The sequence below is a fragment of the Meriones unguiculatus genome, chromosome 1 (assembly GCF_030254825.1).
Source record: "Meriones unguiculatus strain TT.TT164.6M chromosome 1, Bangor_MerUng_6.1, whole genome shotgun sequence".
NCBI classification, from domain to species: domain Eukaryota; kingdom Metazoa; phylum Chordata; class Mammalia; order Rodentia; family Muridae; genus Meriones; species Meriones unguiculatus.
The window spans coordinates 193,792,961-193,807,920 of NC_083349.1; the positions used below are offsets into that span (position 1 = coordinate 193,792,961).

General features: G+C 50.5%; 2 protein-coding genes across 6 annotated transcripts in view; one reads left to right on the forward strand and one right to left on the reverse strand.

The window, feature by feature from the left end:
• Window positions 1-11,403, reverse strand: part of Cd276 (CD276 molecule) — a 30,103-nt gene extending 18,700 nt beyond the window's left edge. For 3 of the 4 annotated variants that reach the window (XM_021649754.2, XM_021649753.2, XM_021649752.2), the window contains exon 1: window positions 10,679-11,398. The gene's annotated coding sequence lies outside the window, so the exon portion shown is untranslated. Of the gene's footprint in view, window positions 1-10,678 lie in introns of all 4 variants that reach the window. The other variant, XM_060375067.1, reaches the window with a different exon arrangement.
• Window positions 11,404-11,838: 435 nt separating this feature from the next.
• Window positions 11,839-14,960, forward strand: part of Nptn (neuroplastin) — a 102,186-nt gene continuing 99,064 nt past the window's right edge. For both annotated transcript variants that reach the window (XM_021649745.2, XM_021649746.2), the window contains exon 1: window positions 11,839-11,882. In XM_021649745.2, the coding sequence (XP_021505420.1) occupies window positions 11,854-11,882 (29 nt within the window). In that variant the 5' untranslated portion in view covers window positions 11,839-11,853. The remainder of the gene's footprint in view (window positions 11,883-14,960) is intronic.

The window sequence follows — 14,960 nt, forward strand, 5'->3', positions numbered from 1 at the left end:
CAGCTGTTGGGGAAGGCTTAGGAGGTGTGGCTCTGTCGGAGAGGGCTGTCACCTGGGGCAGGAAGTTTCAAAGGATTGGTACCATTCCCAGGGTGCTCTGCCTCCTGCTGCAGCTCAGGGGGGGAGCCCTCACTGTCCCTGCCGCCGTGCCTTCACTCTGCCATCAGGGGCTTTAAATCCCTGGGGCTGTAAGCCCAATTAGACTCTCTTTTATAGGTTGCCTTGGTCATGGTGTTTTATCACAACAGAAAAACGAGTACACCTACCTTTCTTTAAAAAAAGTACAGGGCTGGAGAGATGGTTCGGCGTTAAGAACATTGCTGCTCTCTCGGAAGACCCAGGTTCAGGGCCCAGCAACCACATGGTGGGTCACAACCATCTATAATTCCAGTTCCAGGAGATCTGACCCTTCTTCTGACCTCCTCAGGTACCAGACACATACTCGATGCCATACATACATGCAGGCAAAACAGTCATACACATAAAACATAATAAATGACTCCTTTTTTAAAATTTGTAATTATCTACATTTATTCTGTGCGTTTAAATGCATGACACAGCACATATGTGCAGGTAGGAGGACAACTTGTGTGAGTCAGTCCTCACCATGCGGGTCCTGGGGATTGAACTCAGGTCGTCAGCCTTGGAAATAGGCACCTTGCCTTGCTGAGCCATCTTGCCAGCTCAGCTTCTTCTCTCTGAGTTTAATGTTTCTAAACAAAAAACACAGCCAAATCTAAAGGCCCTCCGTTGATATTTTAATTTTATGTTGCACTAGCATGCAAGTCACATCGAAATGCATATAGCCATGTTGCCACAGAAGCCACCAGTTATTTCCTTACATCTGTTCTCCCCTTTGGTAGTCAGGCATGGGGCTACTCACCTAAGACTACAGATCCCAGAGTCCCTTTCAGCTGGGTGTGGCGACGCGATCATTTTCTGGCTAATAAGATTTGAGAGGAACTAATACATACAGTTTCTGGGTCATGTCCTTAAAGATGGAGGGCACACTCTTTTTTTTTTTTTTTTCCTCCCCCTTCCAAGGCATGGAACAGAGATGGACCACACTGCCAGGGCAGCACTATAAGCATCACCAAGCAGTGAGACAGAGAATCCCTGGGGATGGGGCTGCAGCCCTGTATATAGCCAGATGGTCACATGGGTGAGGAATCAGCATCTGTTCTAGCATAAGTCACTGTTATTTTGGTCTTTCTTACGGCATCTGAATGAACTAATTTAGGGAACCATCCTTCCCTGCTCATCTCTTCCTTCTCTCTCCATCCTAGAAAAATTGCTAGTGTTCAGAGCCACAAAAGAAACACTATAATAGATGTCTCAAAATTTGAGCTAGAGACAGTCTCAACAATCACCAGTGGATGACAGAGACCAGCTAAGAGATATTTCAAGGATGGAAGAGAGCCAGGGATTGTATGAAAAGAGAAGAGAGTGATGCTTAGAACAAATGGGTGAATGTGGGCCCAGAGATTATGTGGGGATGTGGAGATGAGGGAAATGAAGCGTGTTCACCGAAAGGAAAAAATCACACTGAAATTACACTAGGTTTATCCACGGCAGAGTGAGAGACAGGGGAAGTCATTCACATAAGGGTGACCACAGAACCCAAAAGGCTGGGATCTGGGGGAGACCAACAGAATGAGAAGAGGCCCCAGGGCAAATTCTAGAGCAACTACAGAAGGCTAGGTCAGAACAGGGGACCTTTCCCTGGCTACCCTAGCCAGCTTGTATGCTCTCTCTGAGGATGGGAACCAGCCACCCCCACAGGCTACCTGCTTGTTTTGAGGCAAATCTTTGGTGGAAAATGCTTCCTTACACTAAGCCAAAATCTGTCTCCCAGGACAGCCTGTATCAGTCCTCATGAATCCCCTACAACTACACAAAAAAACATGTGCCCTTTCTCATGGCCCTGCAAGGATGTGCCCCTCCTTGGCAAGGTCATTCCTAGGCAACTGTGTCACACAATTCACCAAAACACTACATCACCAAACGTGTAGCTCAAAACCATAAGTCCTTGAACTCGGAGCCACCTTCCCAAGTCTAGGTTGTGTTGCTCTAACAGTTCACTGAACCCACCCAAGTCCATCCTTCCAATTCCCATGACTGACTAGGCCACCTCCCCCAGGGCTGGAATATATGGGTACCCCTGAACCCAGCTTTTACTTGGGTTCTGGCAATTCAAACTCAGGTCCTCATGTTTGTAAAGCAAACATGTAACCAACTGAGCTATCTTCTCAGCCCCTAAAATGTCATATTTTAATAATAATATAGGGGAAGATTTGGGGACCAACTGTATAATGAAAGTACAATATGGCCAGTCTTTTTGTACAGGTGCATATTGGTGACATGACTGTGATGGATTAGCAATTCCTTGACAACTTTCTTTTCTTTTCTTTCTTTTTTGTTTGTTTGTTTTGAAACAGGATTTCTCTGTGTAGCCTTGGCTGTCATGGACTTGCTTTGTAGACCAGGCTGGCCTTGAACTCACAGCGATCTGCTACCTCTGCCTCCCTGAGTACTGGAATCAAAGGCATGTGCCACCATGGCTGGCTTTGGAAGGCTTAGGAAGGAATGCTCAGGGAAGGGGACATGCCTGCATCTGGGAGAGGAGGTGGCAGAGAAGGTGATGGAGGAGTGAAGGCATGAACGTCACAGCATATTCTGGGAAGGCAGAGCTCTGGGAGAGGGATGCTGCGGGAAGATGAGGCAAGGGTCACTTAAGGATCCCACATTGCTTCTGTGCAGTGGGGAGCTGGGGTGTTGGGACCCACACCTCCACCCCCTTTCCCCGTGTTCTACCCCAGGCTGTCTGGAAATGTCTCTGACAGGTTCTTGGAGATAGTGACTCTAAGTTCTCTCAGCAGAGGAGAGCCAATCCCAGGGGCCGGATGCAATTAAAACAGACCACCACTTCCTCACCTGACCGGTTCAGCTCCTCCTGGACATCTGTGCTTCCCGCCTTGGCAGTGGAGTAACACATATTTTAGGCATATGCGCGTGCGCGCACACACACAAACACACACACACAGCTGACAGGCTAGTCTCCACATGGATGCTTATTTTCTCCACAGTCTTTGGTGAGTTCCTCTTTTATTCTCAATGGCTTCTTCTGATACCAGTCATCAGCCCCTTGCAGGGAATCCACCCCATATAATGTAGGGAGGCTGTGGCTCACCCTCAAGCCTGGGCTTGGGAGCAGATGTGACTCAGGGAAGAGCCCTTACCCCACCCCAAGCTCAGGGATGGGACGTATGCCAAGCAATAACCACAGTCTTTCCTCGGCTTTTCAACAGGAACTCTCAGTAAAGACTTTTTTTTTTCTTTTTTTTTTTTAACTGAGGTTCCTAGGAAGGATATGGTCTGGGTTGTTAGAAACCAATTTGTCAACTATCAACAATCTAAAGGAACCGATCCAGGGACCAGGGAGCTAGCTCAGTGGATAAAGTGGTTGCTACACAAGCATAAGGATCTGAGCTTAGAACCCCCAGCACCTACACCAGTGGCTCTCAACCGGCAGGTCACGACCCCATGGGATTGCATGTCAGACATTTACACTGTAACTCCTAAGTGTAGCAGTGAAATAATTTTGTGGCTGGGGGTCACCACATCGTGAGGAACAGCAGGGTTGCAGCAGTAGGCTGAGAACCGCTGACCTACATAAAAGCAGGGTGTGATGGTACACATACAATCCCAGTGCGAGGAAAGGGCTAACAGGTGAATCCCCGGGGCTCCCTGGCCAGCCAGGCTTACCAAATCTGTGAACTCCAGATTCTGTAAGATACCTTGTCTCAAAAAGCAAGGTAGGGCTGGGTGCGGTGGCCCATGCCTGTAATCCCAGCACTCAGGGAGGCAGAGGCAGATGGATCACTATGAGTTCCAGGCCAGCCTGGGCTACAAAGTTAGTCCAAAGATACACAGAGAAACCCTGTCCTGAAAACAAACAAACAAAACAGAAAAAGCAAGGTGGAACAACCGAGCTAGACACAGACACCCAAGTTTGACTTCTGGCTTCCCTTACTCATGCATCCCCGTATGCCCACATGCACGTTTGCACTAGATGGACACACTCACATACATAGACACACACTCATAAAACATGTGCTGCATCCAGTCATCTGCTTCCACGGGTGTCGCCTGCTCATCCATTTGGAATAACAGCTCAGCTCCAAGGGAGCCCTATCTGACCTGGCTCTGCCCACGCTCCCACATCCACTTCCTCTCACTTGCCCCTCACTGCAGTGAGCGGCTTCCAGCTTCTAAGGCCGTCTTTGCTACCTCATAAGGGGTTGGTTTTGTCACTATAGTCCCTTATTCTGGCATGATGTGGGTGAGACCTCTTTATCTTGAAGGCACACTTGAAAGCAGAGCCAGAACCAAGTCTGCTGCTTGAAAGAGGTCCTTGCTACTCACTGCACCTTGCCTGACACCTCAGAACCTCCCTGGGTAGCAACCGTGTGTGCTTCCATGAACTCTCATGTCCTTAATTCTAGCAAAGACTTGAGCTCTAGGGAGCTCCCTGCTCTGTGCACCAGGGTGGATGAATGGATGGGTGCAGTGCTTAGATGGACGAACAGACAGATGCTTACAGGTGAAGAAAGGATCTACAGGCCTGAGAGTGATAACCTCCCCCCGGAATGTGGGAATGAGGAACAAGTCCACTTTTGTCTTCTACTTGATGCTTTCTGGGTTTTTGTTTGTTTTGCAGTGGATGTGCAATTCTTTTGCAGGAAACAATGAAACAGCAGTATCAAAGATGTGTGGACTTCACGTCCTGGCTCCACGGCTCATGCTAGGCTCTTACTCTTACTCCCTAAGGAAGATCCAGGCTAAGGTTATATAGTTCAGCACTGACCCCTGCAGAGATTATAATTGCATGATGGGGTGGCAACATTGCTGAAGGTTGGTGGAAGTAGGCCTTAATGTGGCTTTGGAGTTGGACATTCAAATCCACGCTCTGCCATTCCCAAAGTCATATGATTTAGGGATATATGCTGGCCCTCGGTTTGCTAGCTCATATGATAGGAATAATAAGCCCCTCTTAGGTTGGCTGAGAGGTCTGAACTGACCTAACAAATACTATACGCTCTGGATGAGGGACTTGGGCAAGGGAAGAAAGGTCTTTAGAATCCATTCCCTGGGGAAGTGTCTCCAAGATGGCTTTCTTTTCCTCACAGTCTGAGTCAGTTCAGGCCTTTTGTGTCCGGGGCTACCCACTAGATGTCCCAACAATGTGAGTCTACCCAACAGACAGTCTACCCAACCCGACTTCCTCTCAAAGTGACTGTGTGAGTCAGGACTGTGGTAAGTCATCAGAACCGCCTGAGGGGTGGTCCAAGGTCTTCCCTGCATCCTCGGCTATTTCCCCCTGCAGGAAGCACACAAAAGAAGGAGACTGACCACAGGACAGGCTGACTAGCCTCCCACGCAGAGGTCAAGGCTCCAAACCCAAAGAAGGCAAACCACAGGCCTTGGTGGCCTATGAGGTATGCATGGTAAGGCACGTGCTACAGAGCTCCCCTCTTTTCTCGCTCTCTTCTGCTCAGGGAGAGGCCCTCCAGTCAATGAGCAGCTTCTAGGATGCTCACAGCCACTTAAAGCAACATGATGCCATCTTGAACTCAGAGTCACCTGCAGAAATAAAAAGCGGACCTAGCCATGCACAAGGGAGCATGCACGTGTGCACACACACAATCAGAGGCTCAGTGCAGGGCCAGCCGGAATAGAGAGAAGGAAGGGACAGGAGCATAGGAGCCCAAATCAGAGGGCAGATCCCAGGCCAGATGTGGACAGACCACGAAACATACAACCTCTGTTGACTCTGCCAGGTGTCCACCTAACCACACCTGGAAATGCCAGCCCAGCCAGAAGCCATGCCAGGCTCGAATCAGATGTGTCCCAGTCAATGCCCCTCTGTCTCTAAACCCTTTCTGTTTCTGCCCTGAAAGAGGCTCTGCCTAGCAGAGAATTCTCTTTTTCTCTCTCTAAGGAGCATGCCCCACTGCCTCTATCAGGGACAGGTCTCAGAGTATAAGAGGCCCTGCCAGTCCTCAGAGCTGTGGCCTGGGGCCTTGACCAGGTTCATATGACAATGCCAGCCCAGAAAAGACGGTATTGCTCTAGGGCCCACAGTCATCCATCACCTGCAAAGGTGACTAATGGGTGCTAGCACTAGCTCAGGAATGCCCCCTAGGCCCAGAGTCCTCGCTTGTTGGCTAGAATTGCTGGGCTGTTTAACCATCCGGCACACAGCTAGGCTCGGGAGCAGTCCTGACACAAGAAACTCTCTGAGAGCCACAACCAAATGCCAATGACCATGGCTGCCTACTCGGGACTCATCTATAAAACAGGAGTGATGATTCCTAACCTACAAAGATGCTATGAGAATAAAGACAACAAAGATCAATACAAGTGGCCAATACCAAATCAAACTTTGGTGAATCTTACTGTTGTGTGTGTGAGCAGTGTGTGTTCCTATGTGATGCAGGCACACTGGTGTCATGGCATATGCGTGAAGGTCAGAGGACATCGCTGGGTGTCAGTCCTAGCCTTCCAACCTGTTAGAGACAAGGTTAGCTTCTGGCAGCTCTTCTGGCTCCACCTCCCACCTCACCACAGCAGCTCTGACCCTGCAAACACATTCAGCTCTAGTGGGTTGTGGGAATGCAAACTCAGGTCCTCAGGCCTCTGGGGCAAGTGCTTCGCCCTGAGCCATCTCTCCTCTGCCCAGTTTTATTGTTTTTTGAGTCAGGGTCTCCAATAGCCAGGAATGGCCTCAAATTCATTATGTAGCTGAGGCTGGCTTTGAACTCCTGATGTTCCTCCCTCCACTTCCCAAGTACTAGAACCATAGGTTTGCATCATATGGCCAGCTTCACAGAGGTAGTTATTGTCATTACTGCTATTACAGCCACAGGCACACACCAGGCCCCCTGAGTCCTTCAGGATGAGCTACCCCATCTCTTCCCAGTCAATACCTTCTCTGTCGGGCTGTACATCTAGGTCCCTGCAACTGTTAGGCCTCCTGAGTGTTCTCCTTTCTGCCGAGACCCCACCACCACTGGAATCCAAAGCAGCAAACACAGCTCGGCTTCACCTAGGTCTGGCTCATTCTATGCTCCTTTCCCTGTGCTTGACCAGAAACTGATTCACAGATCCACACATCAAGAGTTCTAGTCCCTGCTGCCCCTCTCTGTCACCCCCAGGTCAGGGTCTCTTTATAAGCAAATATTCCAGGGTTTTCCTGGGAAGGGTGAATGCCCAAAGTTACAAAGGCTACTTTGGGAAGTATCTTTCCCAGGACTGTAAAGAAGCTGAGAAGGAGCATGGGGCTGGCAGCTGGAGGACTAGTCAGAACTGGAGGACATAGGAGGGTCTCCTCTCCAGGATTGGAAAGCACCATGACAAAGACCAGGACTCTGGCAGCACAAGGGTGTTCTGTCAAGGACCACAAGTCTCTGTGGTCAGGCCTGTCCTCTTCCTGGCACACCAGATGAGTTTCTCTACCCAAGGGCACCCTTGGCACATTTGCCAAGATCTAAACTGAGAGGTCAAACCTAAAGCTAACTCTGGAGTGACAGAAAGAGCCAGTGGTGAAGGCAGACAATAGATTGACCTCACCATTTGCCCATTCTGTGTCTCTGGGTATGCGACCTGCCCTTGATAGACTTGGGTTTCTCCTTCTCTTCAGTGATGTTAAGACAATTAATTACACGAGACAACGTTCATCCAGCATAACCCCACCACAAGTCCTGAAAATCCAGTGTTCCCACCCTGCATACTGCAGGAACGGCTGACTGGTCTCCAGGTGATGGCAAAGCCTGTGCAACAGTATATGTAGCTCTCTCCCAACGTATGGTCCACAGTGAGCCCCTCTCTCTAATGAAGGCTCCCCCCTTGCTGGCAGATTTCCCTGCCATTCATGCCCCAGGGTGTGGGAAAAAGCACATCAATGAGAAGTTCCCACCCACTCAAAGGACAAGCTTCTGAGCAGTGACATCATCCTCCTTGCCCCTCTTCCTTCTTTCCCAACCCTATGACTCAGATCCACAGCTCAATAGCCCCATGTGGTCATAATCTCAAAGGGTTTGGGTTGTTTTCTGCACATAGCCCAACCCAGAAGCATCTGGCTATAGGTCAGACACTCACTCAACACTTCCTAGGAGTCTTTCTGAGGATGTAGAATGCCAACTCACAGCTCTGGGATCACACTGCATCCTAAACTGGATTTCTCACCTGGGTGTCTAACTGAAATCCCACCCAAAAGAGCGAAGGCTTCCTCCTAGAGGCCAGCACGGTAGGAGGATGGCTCCTGAAGAAAGCTCCAGGAGTGACCTCTCCAGAATAAGGATGCTGACTCCCCAGGGGACTGCTCTGAAAGGCCACCACTTCTATAACTCTTCCGCAGATAAACATTAAAGCATCCAGCCCAGCTGCCAGGCACCCAGCCGCCAGGCATCGGAGCATCTTGAATATTCAATCACCCCGTTCCCATCAGGTGCCTGGACAGAGCTGAAGGGGGACAGGGATGGGAAAGAAAACTGGGTCAAAAATCCCAGCTCTCCTCTGAAAACAGGCTGCTTCTCTCACAAGATGCAGAGCCTGCCCTCTCAAAGCACTAGTCTGGAGTGCATGTGCAGTGCTCGCAAGCAGGAAGAAGCCACCATGGAAGCCAGGACAGCGCAGAACTCTGTAGACCAGTCATGGGACCAATGAAGTCACCACGGGGGTTACTGTGCACAGGCAAACACTCTCTCTCTTTACTGTTTGTCTCCTGACACTTTGGTAGCAAAACTGATGTTCAAGGGCTAACCTCAAGTGATGAGGTAAAGAAAACTTCTTTTATCCTTTCGACAGAGCATTGTGTATCCCAGGAGAGCTTCGAACTACGTACCCTAGGATGACTTCTGACGCTCCTGCTTCTACCCCCAGTGCTGAGATTACAGGCCTGCGCCACCACAACCAGCTTGTAAGCTTTGCTGGTTGCTGGGGTCTAACTCAGGCTTCATGCATGCTGGGCGAGCACTCTGCTAACAGAGCCGTAGCCCCAGCCACATGATGAAAATTTCAGTGACATCAGCTGACTGTGATGTATTGTAATGGGGGTGGGGGGAGGCCACATGTCCACGGGCCACAATTGGCCAAGAGTCATCGCTGACACTCGAGAACTCCAGCTACCAGGAAAATGCACACATCCAAAAGATTCTTACCCCTAGCAAGGCGGAAATACAGACCACCAGCCATACCCCTGCTCCTTAGCCCTCCACAGTAGCCTGCCATCCAAACAGCCCAGTCCGTAAGGCAAGTTTAGGTTTCAATTCCAGGTACACACTTGAGATTCACCTATTTGCAGGTCCCCAAACTACTCCGAATGCTGTTGCTCAACAGGAGTCCTGGGAATCTCTGAGAGGTCAGAGGAATGAGAAGGGAGACCCAATTAAATAAATGACTCTTGCACAGTCCAAAGAGCTTCATTAGTGTCCCCAGCTGAAAGTAGCTACTACAAACACTTAAAAGGACTTGACTGAGCCTGGCAGAGTGGTGCACGCCTTTATCCCAGGACGTGAGAGACAGACGCAAGTGGGTTTATGGGAGTTCAAGACCGGCCAAATCTATACAGTGAGACCCTAATCTTAAATAAACAAATAAGGATTTAATTTAATCAATACTCATTTACAGATCATCTGCAATCAGTTTGAAGGAAAACAGTTTTTCACAAGTAAGCAGGCGTCTTCCCAACACATACACAAAAAACCCCAAACACACACTTACGAACTTCTGATTTACTGTTTAGTATTTCCCTTCAATGATAAGCTCTCAGGTCTGAGTCATCCATCATGCATTTCTCATTAGGGCAGGTTTGGCTCACAAATAAAACCTTCTTTCTGCCAATTCACTGCCTTAAACTCCCAAATCTGCAATTGGGTGGCTGGGCTCTGGTGAGGAAGGGCCCTGGGGAACTGGATTTGATCTTTTATCTTCTGTGTTCCACCCTGGGCCTCCAGCTTCTCCCCACCTTCCTCCGGATCTCTTCTCTATCCACCTCTATTTGGCTAAGACACCCCAAACGGCCCCTTCCCTACTTCCTCTTCAGTCTTTGACTTTGAGGGGCAGTCTTTAAAGTTCTTCCCAGAAGCTGTTCCCCACCCCGTGCTCTTCTGCAGCTTGTAGAAGTCGCCCTGCCGTCCACTCCTTCATCCTTCAGAGCCGAGAACAGGGACCACCTCACCTCGCGCTCCCTTCCCCCGTAGCTTCCCCCCTCCGGGCTGGCATCCACAGTGTTTTCCTCCTCCCTGTCGGGAGAATGTTTCCCTCCTAGTCTTGGATAGCAGCTTCCTTAAGCTTGAAGAAGAACCTACCTGCCTGCATGCCCACTCCACACCCAAGGCCTGAACAGTCAGTCACCCACCCAGCTTCCGGTCCCCCAAGTCTTCAGATCCAACAAATCTCAGGGAGTCTCAGCCCCCAAGGGGGGAGCGGCCAAGCAGGGGTTCTCTCAGCTCCTCCCGGCCCTAGAGCCCTAGCGGATCGGCGGGCTGGTGCCCTGCAGGGAAAGGCCGCGGATTCCAAGCTGCATGCACCCGGTGCCCGAGCGCGCGCGGTCCAGGCGTGGCCGCACACAAAGGCGGCCCCAGCCCGCGCCACCCCGCGCCACGCAAGCACTCACCGCGCCGCGCCGACTCCCGGGACTCGGGGACGCAGCGGGGCGCAGCCCAGTCGCCGCCACCGCCGCCGCGAAGCCCGGCCAGACTGGGGCCGGGGGCGGGAGTGCGAGGGGAGGGACGGCCGGAGGAAGCTGCGGGTCCGGAAAGGCCACCGGGTGCGCCCCAGACGCTGGATTGGCCCCGCGGCGGAGATCCGAGGACGAGGCCTGAGCCCGCCTGCTGGGCAGGGCCGAGGGCCTGGACCCGCCCCCGACCCGGACCCTAGCTCGACCCCGGTGGGGGAAGACCCGGTACTCCGACGAGAGGGTGTTGGGCTACCCGCTGCCCTTCCCCCTACACGGATCCTCGCACTTGCAACAGCCGAAGTTTCTTTTTCGGTGAGAAAGGACAGGTGACTGGCCATTGACCACTCCCACCCTGCTGGCTCCAAGCCCTGCTGCAATCCAGCTGTCCTATCTCAGTCCTGAATTTCGCCCCTTTGACACCAGGCCGGCACCGCGGCTCGGAAAGGGTTAACTCGACACCGAAGAATTCCGAGTTGCTGGGAGCTCTCTATAAATACAGTGTCGTGGGCGCCTGAGCCAACCGCAGGGCAGTTTCCACTGAGATGGTTTTCCTCTTTTTCTTACACCCATAGCAACCGGACTAAACCTGCCTCCAGCCCCGTGCCAGCTGTTGCCAGCACAGGTTCCAAATGGAAGAGTAAGCCTGGCTGCCCCGCCACCACCCTTTGCCACCCTTGCGGCCTATCTATTCCCACCCAATTGGACTCTGTCCTTAAAAGATCTAGCTCCAGCCTGCGGCAAGAGGAGGGCAGGGGGTGTTTAAGTCTGTCTGGAATTTGCCAACGTCACTACACCTGTGCTTGTATCTGTCTGTCTCACGGGAAACAGCAGCAGCGTCGAGGGCCTCCCGTGAGCTCAAATCTAGGCAGATGCTCTCCAAGCCGGCCTCTGTAGATCTTCCCAAGGATCCCACCAGGAAGATAGTATTTTTTCTGTTTTGCAGATGGAGAAACTGAGACTCAGGGGACGAAGGAACGCTGACCTTGTACTGCCGCCAGACTTAGCACCAAGGGACAGCAGCTATCAGAGAGGGCTTAGGAAACATGCGGGTCTCTGCTTGTGCCGGCCACTATTTTAAGCTCTTCACAAATCATCAGAATTCAGTGAAATGAATGCTGTTATCCTCATCTTTGCAGATAAGGTAATTCGGACACAAAGAGATTTTATAGTAACTCACTTGAGGATACCCACCCAGTATGGGAAGAGCTAGAATGACTTTATGTCCTTGAGTTTATGTGCTGAGGTCAAACATAGCTGCCGAATATAAGTTGGGCATTAAAAAAAATGTGTATGCCAATGTGGGCTGCCAATGTGCCCAGCTCTCATGTGGAGGTCAGAGGATAACCTTGGGTATGAGTCCTTGACTTCCATCTGCCATAAAGCAGGGTGTCTCTCTCTCTCTCTTTCTTTCTTTCTCTCTCTCTTTCTTTCTTTCTTTCTTTCTTTCTTTCTTTCTTCCCTTCCTTCCTTCCTTCCTTCCTTCCTTCCTTCCTTCCTTCCTTCCTTCTGTTCTTCCTTCTTTCTTTCTGCTATGTGCACCAGGCTTACTGGTCCATGAAACCCAACTCAGCCATGATAGGTGGTGAAGGAACATTTTATCCTGGGGAGGCTTTTCTTGTTCTTGCTCAAGGGCACAGTCTAAGAGGGAAGAAAATAATGAGCATCGATTCTCAGTTCAAGGAGCGCTGGTAGCCCCAGGAAAGGGAGACAGCTTGAACATGGCATAGTGTGTCTGAAGGGCCGTTCCACAGAGATTCAGCTAGGTGGCCGCAGACAGAAAGCTGGGATGGCCGTTCTGGCACGCCAGAGTCTCTTAGCTTAGAAAATGTGGGTTTGTTATTTCAGGGAAGTGACTGCAGGGATGTTTCCAACAGAGTCCCATCTAAACAGAGGCATTTGGGATGGAGGGCATTCTCCACACACTCTGACGGGTCGAGGGTCCTCTGCCCCTCTCCTCTGTTTCCTGGACCAGCACTGTGGTGGTTTGAATGAGACTTGCTCCCATTGCTCACATGTTTGGATGCTTGGTCCCCAACTAATGAACTTGTTTGGGAAGGATTAGGAGGTGTGGCAGGCTGGTTGCCTCTTTTGATACAAGATCTCATATAGCCCAAAATGGCCACAAACTTGCTATGTAGGCAAAGACGATTCTGATCCTCCTGCCTGTGTCTCCTCAGTGCTAGGATTGCAGGCATGTGCCACCATGCCCAGTTTACTGCAGAGCTAGAGATCAAACCTAGGGCTTTGTGCATACTGGGCAAGCATTCTAATCCTGAGCTACATCCCAACCCCAAAGCAGCTCATCCTGAGAAAGCAGCTCAGAGACATTGCATGCCTCATTTGAAAACAATACTCAAAATCTGTTTTATCTGCTTCAACAAGAAATAAAAGTCAAGCCTTGGCAATGCCAGAGACCACAGCCCTGTCTGGGCATTTTCTAGAGAATCACTGACACTTATGCAATACCTTGGCACTGCCCTCCAAGCTCAGCCTGAAGTTGTTTACATTTTCAGGCCCCACGTCCTTGGAGTTTTGGCAAGGAGCACCACCCCACCCTGTCCACTCATGTAGGGTTCACAGGGCTTCCCTCCAACTTCCAATCAGACGGGGCAACCACATTTCTCCAAATGACCAGGACCAATGCAGGGCTGGAAACAGTAAGTGGTGGTCACTGCAGGCTCCTTTCTGGCTTCCTATTCCTGGGAATTGAGTCTTAGAACAGGCTTCAAGCATCTAGATCCAGATGCTTCCAGCTGGAAGAAGCTGGAAGTCAAAATAGCAGACACAAACTCAAGAAAGAGTTGATCACCCAGAGAGGATCATCTGAGGCACACCACTCAGTACACACACTCAAAACAACAAACTGCAACCCGCTTGTCCAGCAGTCTGCCATGGTCTGACCCGCTATCCCCACTTCTTCCCTGTTCACTCTTCCACATCTGTCCTCCTCCCCCATCCTTGATGAAGCCCATCAGCTCTCTCTTTTCCCCCAAGAGCTTTTCAGAGCCCAGGCTGACAATACTCCTCATACCAGGAATCTATTTTAGGCTTTCTTGGAGGTTCTACCACTGGAGATTTAGGACATCCTCAAAATCAGAGGCCCAGGACAGTGTTTAAAAAACAAACAAACAAAGAAACGGGCTGGAGAGATGTCTCTACTGGTTAAGTCTGCTGCGCAAGCATGAGGACTGAGCTCAATCCCAGGACCCACACAGAAGTGCAAGGTGGACCTGTAATCTCAGTGATGGGGAGGTGGAAGCAGAAGGACCCCGGGCATGTTGAACAGCCAATCTAGTCTAATCACAGAGCTCCAGGTTAAACAGGAGACCCAGTCTCAAAATACAAGGTTGGAAGCCAGACATGTTGTCACAGTCCTTTAAGCCTAGCACTGGGGAAGCAGGGGCATGCAGATCCCTATGAGATAAAGGCCACCCTGGCCTGCATAGTGAATTCCAGGCCAGCTAAGGCTACATAATGAGACACTATCTCAAAATAATAATAACAATAATAATAAATTAATAATAATAAAGTAGGTTAGAAAGTGGTTGTAAAAGATACCTGATAGTGACCCTTGGCCTCCACAGGCATGTACACAGCCACATGCACAAACATATGTGTACAAACATGTACACACACAAATACAACCAGAACAAAATGAGGTCTAAACTACGGTGCAGGGATGAAGCTTGCATCTTCCTATATGGCCAGTTTCTAGTAGCTTTCATGAGTGAATACCAAGATATCCAAACAGGCTTCTCACTGTGCTGACCTGAAAGTGAGCTCCTTCCTTGATTTTCAATTCTAGAGGGTCTCACTTCACAGCTGTCCTGACCTTTCTCTTAGGTTGGTCCACGACAGGATCCCAAATGACAGCATAGTCCAGAACATGACTGAGAATAAGTGGCTTAGAGAACAGAGGTCTAGCCTGTGACACTGACAATGGCGACCCTTTAGAAGGCAGCAGATAGACCAGAGGAAATCTAGAAATCCTGACCTTGAGCCAGGCGCTGAAGCTAATGCTCCTCTGTGCAGAGTCACATGGTCCCTCTGTGTTAGCTGCTCCCAGGTAGGTTTGAGATACTCCGCTGGGGCGTCTTTGGGCATCTAGTTACAGCCTTGACCCTCAAAGGCTGTCCCAGCAGGGAGAGTACTCCTAGCCCTCCTGCAGCACTCCTAACCTTGCCATCCTCACACACTTTCCTTCCCACCTGCCACCAGA